This window comes from Primulina eburnea, chromosome 17, assembly GCF_022965805.1.
Source record: "Primulina eburnea isolate SZY01 chromosome 17, ASM2296580v1, whole genome shotgun sequence".
In the NCBI taxonomy this organism is placed as follows: Eukaryota; Viridiplantae; Streptophyta; class Magnoliopsida; order Lamiales; family Gesneriaceae; genus Primulina; species Primulina eburnea.
In genome coordinates this window covers 2,509,642-2,524,854 of record NC_133117.1, presented here as the reverse complement: position 1 = coordinate 2,524,854, position 15,213 = coordinate 2,509,642, and the positions used below count along the sequence as shown (strand labels likewise).

The following is a 15,213-nucleotide window of genomic DNA, read 5'->3' as shown; positions in this document are numbered from 1 at the left end:
ATAATCAAAGTAATAATAATATCTAAAAGTTTGGATAAAAACACTTGGATATAGATTAAAAGAACATGACCCCATAATATAACTAAAGTAATGTTTTATTGAATATGCACATTTGATTATGTGGATACTGTCTATGTGTACGCGCAAAGCACACACAAAGCCCGAATAGTAATTCGGAGAAGTCGGCACCGAGTGACGCCACACGCCTAAAAATTCCTTGTTTTGTCGACATTCGGGTGTTGGTTTTTCCTGCTTTGACTTCATTCGCACCACGTCTGCAACCACCATTTTCCATTTTTCTATTACAATCCAATTTATACCGGCTACAATCTTTCGACGTTCACGCGAAGGCGCAGATCTTGATTCTTGCCTATGGCTTCAGCACCGATGACGAAAAAGGTGGGCAGTGAGGTAGAATCACCCGCGAGTATGGGCTCGGAGTCTGGCTCCGAGGAGAGATTGCTGACAAACAATGGTTCTGCCAAACAGAATGGTAAGCACAGCACCAGCATCAGGAGCAACAGTGACCATGGGGAGAGGTTTGAGTATTCCGGGTGGGTTTATCATCTGGGGCTCAATTCAATTGGGCATGAGTATTGCCATTTCCGTTTCTTGTTCATCCGCGGCAAGTACGTGGAGATGTACAAACGTGACCCCCATGAGAATCCCGGCCTGGTATATGTTGTTTCCCCTTTCTGGACTTTTTTTTCCTGGAATTTTTCGTCAGCTTGTGCGGGGCTATCGTTATATTGTTTTATTTATTTATTTATCGTTGGTTAGCTCAGAAACAGTAACGGACTGTATTGGGGATAATTTAAAGCATTTTGGATGAGAAACTTGTAGTTTTAAATGATTGCGAATAAAGTCTGATTTTTTTTTTTAAAGAGATCGGCTTCTACGCAGGAGAAAGTTTGCTTGAGAACGCGTGGTTAATTTTTTAATATGGTTTGCACGACGAGGAATGGGTCAAAGTTATGTGCATGTTACATTGATGGTTCGTACTTCATATATTGAGTCTTGAGATGTTTGAGGTATCAGTGATATGAGGGACTCTAGACACCCTTTTCCAATACACTCTTGCTAATGCTTTCTTTAAAGTCAAACCACCTAGGCTGGCCTAAGTTTCCTTGTTTTATGGAATCTTGGTTGAAGACTTACCATCAACTTTGAATATTTTTTAATTGTAGTACTTCTGGCCTTGGATGATAGAAACATCTCTGTACATCTTCCATTCACATAATATTGGCACTTGCATCTCTATCTCACTAATATGCTAGTTTCATGCATATGTACACGTTTGGTCATGAAGATAAACAGTATACCATGGTCATTTTGTTGGGGTTTGTGACTCATGTCACAAGAATATTTAGAACTTTTATAGTAGAGTTTAATATTAAATCTAATATCTGCCATGTGTTTTCCTGTTCAATAATTGCATATTCCAGAAGCCCATTGACAGGGGTGTCATAGGGAATACGTTTATGGTGGAGGAGTCGGGACGTCGGAAGGTTAACCATGGTGTAAGGGCAATTCAACTCTTACATTGTTTTGATGGATGTGTTACTTGACTTCATTTGTTCTCTCTTTTGTTATGTTTTATTTCCTTTGTTTTTTCCATGCTTGAAGTAAAATTATAAGGTATAGATATATATAGCTAATTGTCCTGTGGATATTTGGTTTATTTTGTAGGATCTTTATGTGCTAAGGTTCTACAATCGGTTGGATGAAACTAAAAAGGGAGAAGTAAGTTATAGTTTGATTACAATTTATACATTAAAGAAAGTGAGTATGAATGCATGAGGAAGACAACCACATTACTGCAATACTGCTATGATTGCTATTTTAATTATCTGCATTTGCATTATTATGCTCCACTTTCTCAAGTTCAGAATTTTTATCTATAATTTATTCAGCAAAGAGAAACTAATCTATCAGCCTTATTAACAGTAACAACTTTGTGAAACTTTAGTTCTGAATTATTTCCATTTTATTGGTCTCAAACTTATGTAACATGTATTTTATACTGAAGTGAATTGGTCCGGAGCAAATGATCCTTGACTCAACTGTGAGAATCAGCGTGTATTAATAAGACCTTATTTTCTTCCAAACACGAAAGCTTCATCCTGTTCTTGCGTACTTGCGGTGATCGCAAGCTAAATGTTTGCATCTTGAAAATAACCTAATGAACAAGATTTCCATAGAACCATGTGTTTAGTTCATGAAGTTGCTTATTCTTAAAGTGGTGAAGCCTTAATGTGCATGCTTGGGCTTTTGATCAGGATGGCGCCGTTATGCTGCTGCGAGTTACTTTTAAATTTTAGTACTCATAGTTTAATTTGCTCACATTGAATAATTATTTGGCTGCTGCAAGATTGCTTGTGCTACTGCTGGTGATGCCCGGAAATGGATGGAAGCTTTTGATCAGGCTAAGCAACAGGTATTGATATGCTTTTCAGACCAGTCTTAAACTTTTCTTGTGCACGAAATTGTGGTATAGTTTTTTCATTATTGTGATGCCGACTTTGTTTCACTCTCACTCATCTTGTTTTAATATTAGACTGTTATATTGATGGCCATTTTTTTGAGCCTCGAAGGACGTTTTTGACGTTCTAAGATATGTGTTGGAAAACATTAGTAAATTCTTTTATAAATATTGGGGGTATGTTTATATAAGACTTGCTGATTGCAGTTGATGTTAGCATATAGCCATTCAACATGTCTATGCATTTTTAATTGATTGCTTTGATTTGCAATTTAATATGGATATCATTTTTTATTAAGAAATGATATCCACTCTCCATACAACTAACAAGTTTCCCTATAACAAAGGTATCACTCTATACAATTTATTTTGAAATTTTGGATCATTATTCTGCTCACGTATCTCACTATATGTTATATTGAAGGTAGAGTATGAGCTTTCAAGAGACAGAAGCGTGAGAAACAAGCTGAACATGGAGGATGAGTATGTTAATTCACTCCTTAAATATTTTTCCGGAATTCTTATTCAGAAATTTCGAGTCTTCTTTTCTCATTATGAAGTACTTCACCAGATCAGTCCTCGTGAATAATAAACTTCCATGTCATTATACATTACTTTATTTCTACTCCTACACTACAACATCAAGATTGAAATTTTGAGAAGAGATCAACCACAGGAAAATGTACAAACTGCTTGCATTTTGATCTTAGAATAACTTTAATTCTGAATGATTATGTTTTCTATTATGCATGTTGGCCCTGCAGTTCTAGCCAATATGATTTGCTATTTACTCGTAAAGTTTATCTTTTAGGCTTACACTTTGAGCTATATGAGTTACTAGCACAAAATGTAACATTGATTTTCTTTTTGGAAGGATTAACCTGGAGGAACATCGGCCTAGAGTACGGCGTTATGCACATGGTCTGAAGAAGCTAGTAAGGATTGGTCAAGGTGAGGCAGCATTACGTGGTTGGCATTCTTCTTTGTGGCCTTAATCGGGTTATTGGTACAGAATTATGTTTATAGGATCTTATACGCATGTATTGCTATATTTAGACGATTGTTAGAGAGAGATTCTTCTTATCAAAATGTTGGCATTGCTTTTAATTTTTCCGCATCACCTCCATGGAGCTTGTGTGCATAAATACGTGTGAAAGTAATTGTTCTTGTTTCCTGTTATCAGCTGTGTAAACAAAATAAATACTCTAGACCAAAGGTCTTGTGTTTCAAATGACTTTTATCTCTTCTTTAATGTTTCAACCAAAAATTTTCACAAGCAGCCCAGATACCTTAGTTTTAAACTGTGAAATTACTAAAACAAATCATAACTCTTATTCTTTAATGTAACGATCATACAAGTGTCAAATTATCTAGATTGTGTGTAGCATTTTGTTTTTCTTCTGTACTTATATTTTGCTTTGTACCACATCATAGAATTGCTCTATGGTTATATTAGGCCAACATATATTTTCTGTGATTTCTTTTTGGGGAATTTAGTTGCTGTTCTGTGATTAGAAATATCAAATATTGTTTTGTGATTGATTTATCTTTGCTATAAACAGGGCCTGAAATGCTTCTGCGCAAAACCTCAAACTTAGGTTCTGCTGGTAGATTGGATGCATATTTTGATGCTGATGGTGGAGATGTGGTCGAAACTTATGAATGGAAATGTGTCCGTACAATCAATGGTAAACTTGTGTTCTTGTTTTACTTAATATTTTATCTAAGATAGTGCATTGGTAACATCTTTTTGAACTTGAAAGACAAAACAAAAAATCTCATTTATCTTACACTGTGCATTTCATCATTTTAAGTATTAACATGAGTGGTCAAAAAGGATTCTTAGTTAAAATTCAAATTTAACAGCATTGCGTATCATGTGCTGGTGGTTGACTCCATGTTTGTCTGATGCATGTCACTAATTTTTCTTTGTTTTTTCAGAATTATTTAATTTAAAATGAACTCGTCCATTCTATTAAAATATGAAGGAGCTTTTCTTCTGTAACATATGTGTGAGTGGGTGGGAGGATTCTGACACGATTTGTACACACATCGTTGAATATGTAATTGTGTGTCCTCCGATGACTTGAACGTTTTGACAAATTAGCCAATCAAAGTTGGACATAGAACATGCTATAAATTGGAATTGAATGAATGTTGGGGGTTTCATGGAACTGTTGCCAATCTTTTCCCTAGGATTTTAAATTTGTTGCTTCCTGTTGGGACCTAAGGTATGGGTTTAGTGAAGGGACCCAGATACAAAGGGACCCAGATACAAATTGAAAACATGGGCATAGGGGTCTGCAAGTTTTGTAATCAGCAGCATTTGGAAGTCAGATACTTGGTCTAAAAGTGGGGTTCTTAGTTTTTAGATGCATTAAAATTTTATTCTGGCAAAAATATTAATGTCTCTATGGATTTCTGATATACGATTGCGAACAAATTTCATTAAATTTATAGAATGGAGAAATGCCTTATTTGAGAATAGGAATTGGAAGGAAAGAGGATGTGATTACTTGTGGACCAGAACTAGTATTCTTGCTTTCAGATATCATTTGGTATTTATGAGAATTATATCATACTTAGATAATCCCTAACATATGTTCTTCTCTCTTGGGTTTCAGGTGTGAGAATATTTGAAGACGTGGCCCACTCAAAGGTAGATAGTTGATCAAATGTCACTGTAATTCTCATGTTGTGCATATTTCAAACTTCTGTTAACACATCATTCTACTTATGGTTTATTTTGGAGCGGAGACTAGAATGCATCTCCCTTCATGTTAAATTATAATGTGGATTTTGGTATAATGATTTCATTGAATGCTTTGCTTCTTTTGAAGAGTGGCAAAGGCATTCTTGTCAAAGCTGTTGGTGTTGTTGATGCCAGTGCAGATACTGTTTTTGAAGTTGTATTGAGTACTGAACGACATATGAGATATGAGTGAGTTGGCCTGATTAATGAATTTGGATTTGCCTTTTCAACTGAAAAATAGTTAATGCATCTTTTACAGGTGGGATACGTTAATAGGTGACTTGGAGTTGGTGGATTCAATAAACGGACACTATGATGTTGTATATGGTACATTTGATCCGCGTTATCTAACTCGGTATGTTTATTTTGCATTAGCTTTCTTGTATTATAATATTCTCTTTTGGAGATAAAAGAGGACACATTGAACATTTGGTTTAAATCTCCTCAAGCATTTTGGTAATACTTTCATTGAAGAATCCTAACATTTTTATTTATCGCTCAGCATTATATCCTCTTGGCTTCACATTAGAAGGTAACTGATATAAGAGAGAACTTAATCAATGATTATATTACCACAGGATGCTGCTAGTTTGAAACTTATTCAAAGGGTTGTTTCCTTGTTTGAGGACCTGTAAAGGCTTGAGTTTATACCACGTTATTGACTATGTCGAGTGATAGTGTTATACTTGACTTAATCATTTTCAGAGATTGTACTGCTTATATTTTATAAATAATTGGTTATCACTTTGTGGAACCGAGAAGTTCATCTTGGCTGAAAGTAAACTGTTTCAACCCATTGTGTTGATTGACTTCACAAATCTTTTGTATGCTGAGAGTTAGTGGCTGCATCTATGTGTGTTTTCTTCAAGGTGTTCCCCTGCTATGTAATAACCCAGATCTCAATGATTTCATGGAAGTGTAATTTAAATATCAAAGAAGCTTATAGCGGCTGCATGATATAATTGGCTTGAGTTCATGCAATTGTTAGGCTATAGCCTTTCTTCCTGTTTGATTTTGTGGTTTTTTTTGAAGTCTTATCATCTAAATATTTTATTCTTATCTCTTTATTCATTATTTCAATCCATTTCATGAAGAGAAATGATGTTTTTTTTGCTGTTATTTTCTGCCCATATCATTGATCATCATTTCTATGATGTTCTATATGCAGGTGGAAGTCAAAAAGGGATTTTGTCTTTTCAAGGCAATGGTTTCGTGGACAAGATGGAACATACAGTAAGCATTTGCTATTTTGTGGCTTCTCCATGCTTACATTCAGTTAGCTTCACTTGATGCATGATAGTCAAACTTCAATACCCATAATCATTCATTTTCTGTTCTTGAAAATTGTTAGAGCTTTAGAGTTTAGAAACTTCCATAAGCTAGCGATTCAATCAGTTTGTCATTCACAATACTTTCTTAAGACACGGGTGAAGAATGCAGGTCACGTAGAGTTTGAGAATGTCTCAATATCAGATTTACGAGCTTTTGTGTATTGTTGATATGGTTAGGGTATTGTTTAGCATTTTGTCGTGAGTCCGTTTATTGTAATTAAAAGCCTTTAAATATTTAATAAAATATCAATTTTTGTTGCCAAAAAAAAAATACTTCTCAAGGCACACTGTTAAAATAGTGGATCAATGTCTCCCAACTCTACTCGCCGCGAAATCATCTTTCTAGAGTCTACTTTGAGTGGTAATAACTAATAACCATTCTCTAAATTTGTCGTCCATAATTATTTTCCGTACAAATACTTTCCAGGATTTTTTGTATTCATTTAGTTTTAGAATATTTTGACTTTCTGAAGATGAAGAATTGATGTTTCTGTATTATTAATCTGGAATAATATCAATTTTTTTCTTTGGAAATGACTGTCCTTCCTGGATTGAGTAGTACATGATGCAGTTTAAATCAAACCATTTTGTGATTGACAGTCTTTGTGCAGCAATCCTGCAGTTCCCCTCTGTACACAAGAAGCAGCCTTCAAGATCTGGATACAAACGCACAAAAATTAACCGTAAGATGATTCAATATAATCAACATGAATTTCCAGTATTTGGTAATCAGTTTCTGTATTGTACTTGAGAAGATAGAGGAACCGGAGAATCGAATCATCTATATCCTTTTTTTTTGGCTTTTATTTTACCTGAAACAATAGAAGTTAAAAGCTCATTTGTAACTGCTGGTGTATTTGCCATATGAGACGTGATACCCAAATTTCATGCTTTTGGAAGTCAATACAGATAACACGATTTGTCATTGCCTCTCCTTTTCATTTTCCGTTTGATTTATCGAAAATATTCTGAAGCGTTGGCATGAGACTAGAAGCAGGTAATTACCTACTTAGTCTTTGTATGGTAATCGCATTATTGGAGATTGCATGAAATCTCAACTGAAATAGATTTTCAATCTGTTGGCAATATAGTTTTCCCATGGGTCCAATGATCTTAAGGTGAAAGTTATTTTGTATTCCGTCCAAAAAAAAGTTATCTTGTATCAAATACCACATTTACTGTCCTAATAATATCAGTTCTGCATGAGAGCCAAATTGTTATTCATTCTATGTTTTTGTTGTTTATGGGTGCTTTGTCAGCATTTTCTCTCGTAGTTCAAGTTTTTTCTTCGTCTAATGCCCTTTAAATAATGTATGTCAGATAGCTTGATTGTCCTTAATTTTTTAAGTTGGCAGAAATTCCCAATGCCTGGTAGTTACCTTTTCGATTTGCTTCACTATGTAGCTTCCACATGGGAAATTAGTAGTTTAAGCACATCTTCATCGCCAAAAACTGTTAGATGTCTTGTGACACAAACACTGGAGATAAACCCCAAAGGTTGGCTTAAGTGGAGGAATAATCACTGCCAGAAGTTTGAAAAGACTGTTCCTTTTGCATTGCTGAATCAAGTAGCAGGTTTGTTATGTTTTTTTTATCCGGATTTGCCCATAACTTCGTGAAACATTAGTGAGAGGAGTCCCTTCCAATCACTAATCTGATTCCTGTCTGCTTTTCTTACTGCTTTCTATTGTTCATACTGTTTCCCCATCCTCATAAAACTGGGTTTCTAGTAAATTTTTAAAGGAGAGAAGATATATGTCTTTTAACTTTTTTTATAGGTAATCATAGTTAGGTTGAAGTTCAAATCAAATTGCCTCCATGATTTCTTGTCTCATTATTGTCCAAAATTCGAGAAATATAACCATTATACTTCTTGATTATTTGAAGGAGCTGGTATAACCAATGATTTTTATTTCTTCTTTTGAAACCTGTGATCTAAAACTTAACTCTCTATTTAGATGCCCATTAGTTGCCGTCAATTCCTTTACCCCCTTAAGTGATTCAACTCTGCTTAGCAATGCCTAAACTTCATCTATCCAGATTCTCTTCCTCTGCTCTAACACATGCTAATACTTTCCTTCTTTTTTTTCCATTTTCCTCTTAGTTGCACAAATCCTTTATTACTTTATGATATTTCAGGTCTCAAGGAATACGTCGCAGCAAATCCAACACTTGCATCAGATTCATCTTCCATGGTAGTTCATACAACTTTATCGGATCATTCTGGGTCCTTGAGTGAATTTGAGGATACAGAAACAGCAGATGAGTTTTACGACGCAATTGCTGCGGATTCTTCATCAGATGATGATGATGACGACGACGACGACGATGAAATGGGAGTTAATAAGGTTATATTCCTTACTTGGTGTTGGGAGTATTGTATCATCTACTTTTAAAGGACTTCATTCTCTTTTAACTTTTGTCGTTTTTTGGCAGGTCAAAAAAATTAAGCTGAAGAATGTTTCATGGGCTATAGCAGGTTTGGCACTAAAGAAGGCTTCAGGTATTTTATCCAATCACTGTATTAAAGAATAATTCTAGATTTTTTCCTGATATTTTTTTCCCTCTAACAATAAATATATTTTTGCATTTAAGTATTCTTCAATCATCTCTCTCATTGATTTATACAGATCCAGACCCAAGTAATCAGTTGAACTCGAAGGTACATCCAATCAACCTAGATTCAAGTCAGTTTCAAGGGTCCATGAGGAGAGCAAAGGATGAAGCTGATAAGAACTGCTGGTCTTCTCCAGATGGTTCTGGATTCATGATAAGAGGGAAGACATACTTGAAGGATAGCATAAAGGTCTATTCAGTATTTTAAATGCAATGTTTCCCTGATATTTATACCATATCTTTGTGATTATAGTGATGTTAAATCAAATATACCCTGCCAACCTAAATTTTTTGCATAACTCAAGTGGCGTTGAGGGTTAAAATATGGAAGGTTTCCTGCAATTGGTGCAATGTAGGATGATCAATTCTTTAATGCAAGGCTGTTTGGCTTATACAATTAGTTGGAAAAAGAAAGTTGATCAACATTGAAGAATAGGAAGAACAGCAGAAATATATCACTTTTGAAAGCTGTAAAAATTATAGGATTTCTTTGATAGCTTCCAAGGATGTCTATTGAAGAAAGTAGTGAATTCTCGGCATTAAAATTGAGATACTTCAAATAGTTTATCACTCTTTAATTGATTAAATTTATCAAAGCTCTTTCATATTTATAAACTTCTTTAAACCTAAGTCTTACCTGTAAATAACTAGGAAACACTATGATCAAGGATTCAAGGTGATTATTCTACGAGTAAATTTTGACTTAATTTAGTAATTCAAAGCCAGCTCTCAAAATGAAAAAAAAAATCAGAAACATTGAGTTGTGGAAAAAAGAAATATAATACTGAAATTGACAAATATCCAGAAAAAGATACTGCGTACTTGTATCACCTGCAGTATAAAATGTGGATACTAAAAGGACTATTTTACGAGCTATGTACCAATAACCATCCATTGATGCTGAAAAGTGAGGATGATTTCTCTTTAGGTGTTATATCTTCTTTTTTGTACCATTCTAATAAGAGTTCCTGATTCTGTATCAATACAGTGTGTCAATTTAAAATTGCATGAAAAATATTTACTGGGAAATGCCCAAATTTGAATTCAAATGGAAACTGAGATTGACTTTAGCAGTCAATTAAATGGTTGTAAGTGTGTGTGCGTTGAACATGAATCCTTTTAAAGTCTCAAATTAAGTTTTATTATCTACACGGAAGTCAATAAAAAAATGTCCAATAATGAGCATAATTTTTTTGTTTGTACAAAGGAATACATCCAGGCGAATAAGGTCCCTTCCTAGAGTTGTTATCTCTATTATATAATTTAAACTACAAAGAAAACTTTCAAAATATCAAATACTTTACAAGCACGCAACGCGTGCTGGAGCATTAGTTTATCATGAAGAGTAAGAATGTAGCTTTCTGGTAATGCATTAAATTTCCAGTTATCTGATCTATAATCTCGACAAGAACTTCAAGTTTATTTATCCGATATCTTTAGTCATCTACATTTGGTCTTAGAATTATATAATTGCTGATTTTTGTTTTCTTGCGATGGTGTACGAAGCCATCTTTCCCTGATTTGGTAACCTTCTGCCACAATCACCATTCATGCTTTTTAATCTTTATTATTATTATTATTGTTGTTGTTGAGTTCCCATTATAAAGCTGGAGTAAATCTAGTCCATTCACAAAGTAGACCCATCTTGTACAATGAACCGTTTTCTACATGGATGTTTATGGGACAACATTAGTTCAATTTTTTTTGCATTGGTTCTTTTATATTTGTAGATATTTTCTCTCATACATTATCTATGATTATCTAATTCATCAAATTGTACTTCCTGATCCAGGTAAAAGGTGGCGAACCTCTTCTTACGCTCATTGCAGTTGACTGGTTTAAAGTGGAAGATTGTGTCACAAATGTTGCTTTGCATCCTAAAAGCATCGTTCAGGTAATGTAAAACATTGAGATTGCATCATTTCACATTAGTGGAAAAGCTATATGAGCTGATTTTCCATTCTATTCTATATTGATTCTCTTAACACCGTAACAGAGAGCTGTTGAGCTGTTACAGTTTGAATTTTCGATAAGCTGACCAATGTTGTGCTCTTCTCAAATTGACTTTTGGAACGAAAAGCTTTTTAAAGTAGCTGCTTATTTTTCCACGATATATAATAGTATGTTAGCAACCTCAGTTTTCTATAATCATGCTTGTAATAATTATTTTGGTAATTCATGAATTCAGAGTGATTGATCAACTGATGATTAATTGATAATGTAAGGTTAAATCCATTGTACTGTCCAAAATGTTTTTCAGACAGTGTTTCTTTACTAATTTGTGTCTGAATGGCATGGTCATTTGGATTTCAATGAGAATTCTTTAAAATTCCTCTTCTATCTTCCTGCAATTTCCCCTTAATTCTTTGTTGAATGAGATACACAGTTCATGAAACCCCGTGTATGAGTTAAATATGCATTTTCTTTAAGTGCAATGCCATTGAAGTTTAAGCAGTTCCACGTGAGTGTTGCCTTTTGTTTCTTGTTGGATGCATCATGTTCCCTGATGTACTTCCACATCGTTTTCTGATATATTATTTGTTTTTCTTATTCTGTTGCTTTCATTCTCTCTTATGACAGCAATGTTGATAGTTAGAGTGTTTGCTTCAACAAAGAATTTGCTAGCTCAAGAATTGTTTTATTTCACTGATATAAGAGTATTTTCTGTCTTGTGATACCTAATTCAAAGAAAAAATTTCTTCTTTCTTTGTCTCAATTGCAGAGTGAAGCTGGGAAAAAGCTTCCATTCATCCTTGTCATTAATCTTGAGGTGTGCTGATAACTGTTGTCTATTCCTTTTCTTCAGAGTATTGTGAACATAATATTTGAATGCTATATATTTTTGATTAGTTGTCTTTGTCTCATATTACAATATCAACTCCTTTTCATTGTGTAACTCTGTATTTTGCTTCAGAAACTCTATTGCAGGCAAAAAAACAAAATAGATGCTTGAGGTTGGTGGAAACTAACAAACGTTGTAGCAATTGTCATACACACTTATTTTTGTGTCCTAGTGGAAAGCTCTTGTGATTTCTAAAACTGCACTGATGCTAATTTTGTACTGGGGGACCTATTATTGTGCAAAAAAGTTGTGAAGCATAAACATATATGTATTTTAGGTGCACATAAGTCTAATTGAAGCTGGAAAATTCTCCTGCTTAATCTCAATGATGTTGTAGATTTTTTTCCTCTTATTTCTTGTAGCAACTTTTTTAATTGTATATTTTACACTTGTTTTCTTTATCAGGTTCCTGCCAGACCGAACTACAGCCTGGTTATTTATTTTGCGGCAGACAGGCCCATAAACAAAAGTTCTTTGTTGGGTAAATTTGTCAATGGCACTGATATGTTTCGTGATTCAAGATTCAAGCTTATTCCTAGCATTATTGAGGTAGCCCTATTTCCAATCACACGAAGTGGTGTCTTTTTGTGAAACATGCACGACATTCTCATAAATCATAATTTATCTAAATTTCTTATAACAGGGATACTGGATGGTAAAGCGTGCTGTTGGAACGAAAGCTTGCCTTCTGGGAAAAGCAGTAACATGCAACTACCTCAGGCAAGATAATTTTCTGGAGGTGAGAAATCATACCTTGTTCCCATTTGTTCACAATTCTGCATCTATTATTGCTGCCTCTGAGCTGATTGAGTTAAACTTAAAAGTATTTTGGGCTTCATTTTTTACAATACTCTGCAAGTGAGAGCAATTAGTCACTGCTTATTGAAATGGTCTATTGCTACATGTTTCTTCCTCATCGGTTGCTATTTTTGTTACAGTTTGTATATCAACCTTATGGTGAACAAGATGACATTAACGTTTGAGATGAACTAGTACTCTGCTTGACTAGCTAGTTAGCCCTGTGAAACAAATCGATGGAGCTTTTGGCTTGGCCTGACCTGAGATTACTCAAAATGTCAAACAGTCGTTCTTAAACTTGATTGCAAGAATTGTAGAGCTGATACCATGTTTCTAGTAGTGTATCAAATAGGTTGAACAAATTATACAGTACCTATAAAAATAAGTCAATATCATTGTTGGCAACTAAAATCACCAGGATTTCTTTGGTTAATTTCCAGTGAGATTTCTGCAAAGAACCTTGTGGACTGGAAAGCAAGATAAATGTGGCACTGTAATATTTCTGCTTATAGATCATTGTTTTATCTTACTTCATTGGCTGGACTAGGTTGCAGTCCCATGATAACTTCCTCTTGTCTTTTTAGTCTTTCTGTATTTGCAGCTTATTAGCTACAAAGTTTCTCTAGTACAGAATATGGTGGCCTTTGACATTTTTACAGATTGGGCTATTGATGAATAACCCATCCTGCAGATTGACGTAGATATTGGTTCATCATCAGTAGCAAGAAGCGTCATTGGCCTTGTCCTGGGATATGTCACAAGCATTGTTGTTGATCTTGCAATTGTCATAGAGGTTCGTGTATTGTTATTTCCTCTCTTTGCCACTTGCTTTCACTGATAAAAATCGAATCGATATAGTGATGTTTTAGTATTGACATGCGATTGAATCATCTTAATATTTTGTTGTTGATCTTGCAATTGTCATAGAGGTTCGTGTATTGTTATTTCCTCTCTTTGCCACTTGCTTTCACTGATAAAAATTGAATCGATATAGTGATGTTTTAGTATTGACATGCGATTGAATCATCTTAATATTGAAATCCTTGGGCATTTACTTGTAAGATCATCCCTGAAAAGCTATGTGTTGTCATGTGCTTATGGGACAAGATTGCTTTTGGATTTAACCAATCTAAGTTCTCGTCAATTTAATACGAAATAGAATTTATATTCTCCGGTCAACTTTGAAGAATAAATTCCGTTCTCTTTTCATCAAAAACTCATTCCATCAACTTACCTTTTTTATCAGCCAAATTTTGTGGGTTCCCATTGTCCCCAAAGAGTGGCTTAGTATTCTTTGGTGTTTCTGCTTGCTGTAATGTGCTGATATTCACATCTTTTATTAGATGTCTTTTATTCAATTCAACATGTTATTACTAAATTAGAGCATGTTTGTTTTGTCTTCGGCTGTGGCTTGTATTTTTAGCAATTACGGAATGCATGGATGTTACATGTGAAGAACGTCTCCTCTCTCTTTATTACAGGCAAGAGAAGAGGCGGAACTCCCAGAATATATTCTTGGAACCGTTAGACTGAATCGTTTTCAGCTTGATTCTGCTGTAACCTTGAAGGTTTGAGGTCACCTATTCATGCTACTTGTTCGATAAAACACAACACAGATGATTTTTGTCTACTTTCTACTCGAGTACAAAAATCGGTACATGCAGATATATTAATGCCACGATGGTTGAGCAAGCATTTGTACATCTTCTTCCTTTTCATTCTGTATTGCGTTCGGATTGTGAAAAGGGTGTATCTAGATAGGCTTTTGGATCAATTTTCCATGATAGCTATTTGTGAAAGTTGTTGCTACTGAACTCAGTTACTACTGTTGTAATACTACTTTAACTTAAGCAACTCAAAATTTTGGGATATTACAAATGGAAAGGTATTCGGTGTGACATGGACTCGTCCAAATAATTCATAAAGTCGCATGTATTTTGTGTAGAATCTATACCAGTCTAGCATTAATATCACGTAAAAATATAGCATATATCAATACACTATGCAAATGAATCTTTGGAGATACTTAGTTTGTGCGCAATTAGCAGATGGCCTTCAACTTTCATCACTTGTGCTGTATATGCTTCAATTTCTAGATGAAAGAGCTTTTCTTCAAGGTATATGCTTCAATTTCTACATGAAAGATGTGTCTATTTTTCAAAAATAATTATAAAAAAATGAATTTAAAAAGTATATCGATTATTTTTCGAATTTTTATCAGGTATTGATGTTAATACGACGATGATGATAATAATTTTTATATATTAATGATATTAAGCTCTATAAAGTTAAGAGTTTAGTTTTCTTGGAAGAATTTATATTTTGGTTACAAATGTCACGAAAGCTTGGAATGTTAATTGTTAGAATAAAACTTAAATCAAGAAAAAATTAC

The 15,213-nt window shown here is 34.3% G+C and overlaps 1 protein-coding gene across 1 annotated transcript; it reads left to right on the top strand.

Moving 5' to 3' along the window:
* Window positions 1-137: 137 nt before the first annotated feature.
* Window positions 138-14,721, top strand: LOC140818514 (protein ENHANCED DISEASE RESISTANCE 2-like). Its single transcript, XM_073178501.1, has 23 exons — window positions 138-675; window positions 1,446-1,520; window positions 1,690-1,743; window positions 2,372-2,437; window positions 2,907-2,965; window positions 3,357-3,433; window positions 4,045-4,170; window positions 5,107-5,141; window positions 5,323-5,423; window positions 5,494-5,589; window positions 6,403-6,467; window positions 7,177-7,248; window positions 7,970-8,140; window positions 8,705-8,913; window positions 9,002-9,068; window positions 9,196-9,371; window positions 10,974-11,075; window positions 11,904-11,951; window positions 12,429-12,572; window positions 12,667-12,762; window positions 13,513-13,614; window positions 14,303-14,389; window positions 14,486-14,721. Exons 1-23 carry the CDS (start codon window positions 373-375, stop codon window positions 14,492-14,494), a joined length of 2,340 nt encoding a protein of 779 aa, XP_073034602.1. The 5' UTR covers window positions 138-372; the 3' UTR covers window positions 14,495-14,721.
* The last annotated feature ends 492 nt before the right edge of the window (window positions 14,722-15,213 follow it).

Excerpts from the sequence above, each read along its gene's own strand:
- LOC140818514 (XM_073178501.1), top strand. The coding sequence starts at position 373 with ATGGCTTCAGCACCGATGACGAAAAAGGTGGGCAGTGAGGTAGAATCA. Across the intron at positions 676-1,445 it reads CCCATGAGAATCCCGGCCTG|AAGCCCATTGACAGGGGTGT; the intron begins GTATATGTTGTT and ends TGCATATTCCAG. Across the intron at positions 12,573-12,666 it reads TTATTCCTAGCATTATTGAG|GGATACTGGATGGTAAAGCG; the intron begins GTAGCCCTATTT and ends TTCTTATAACAG.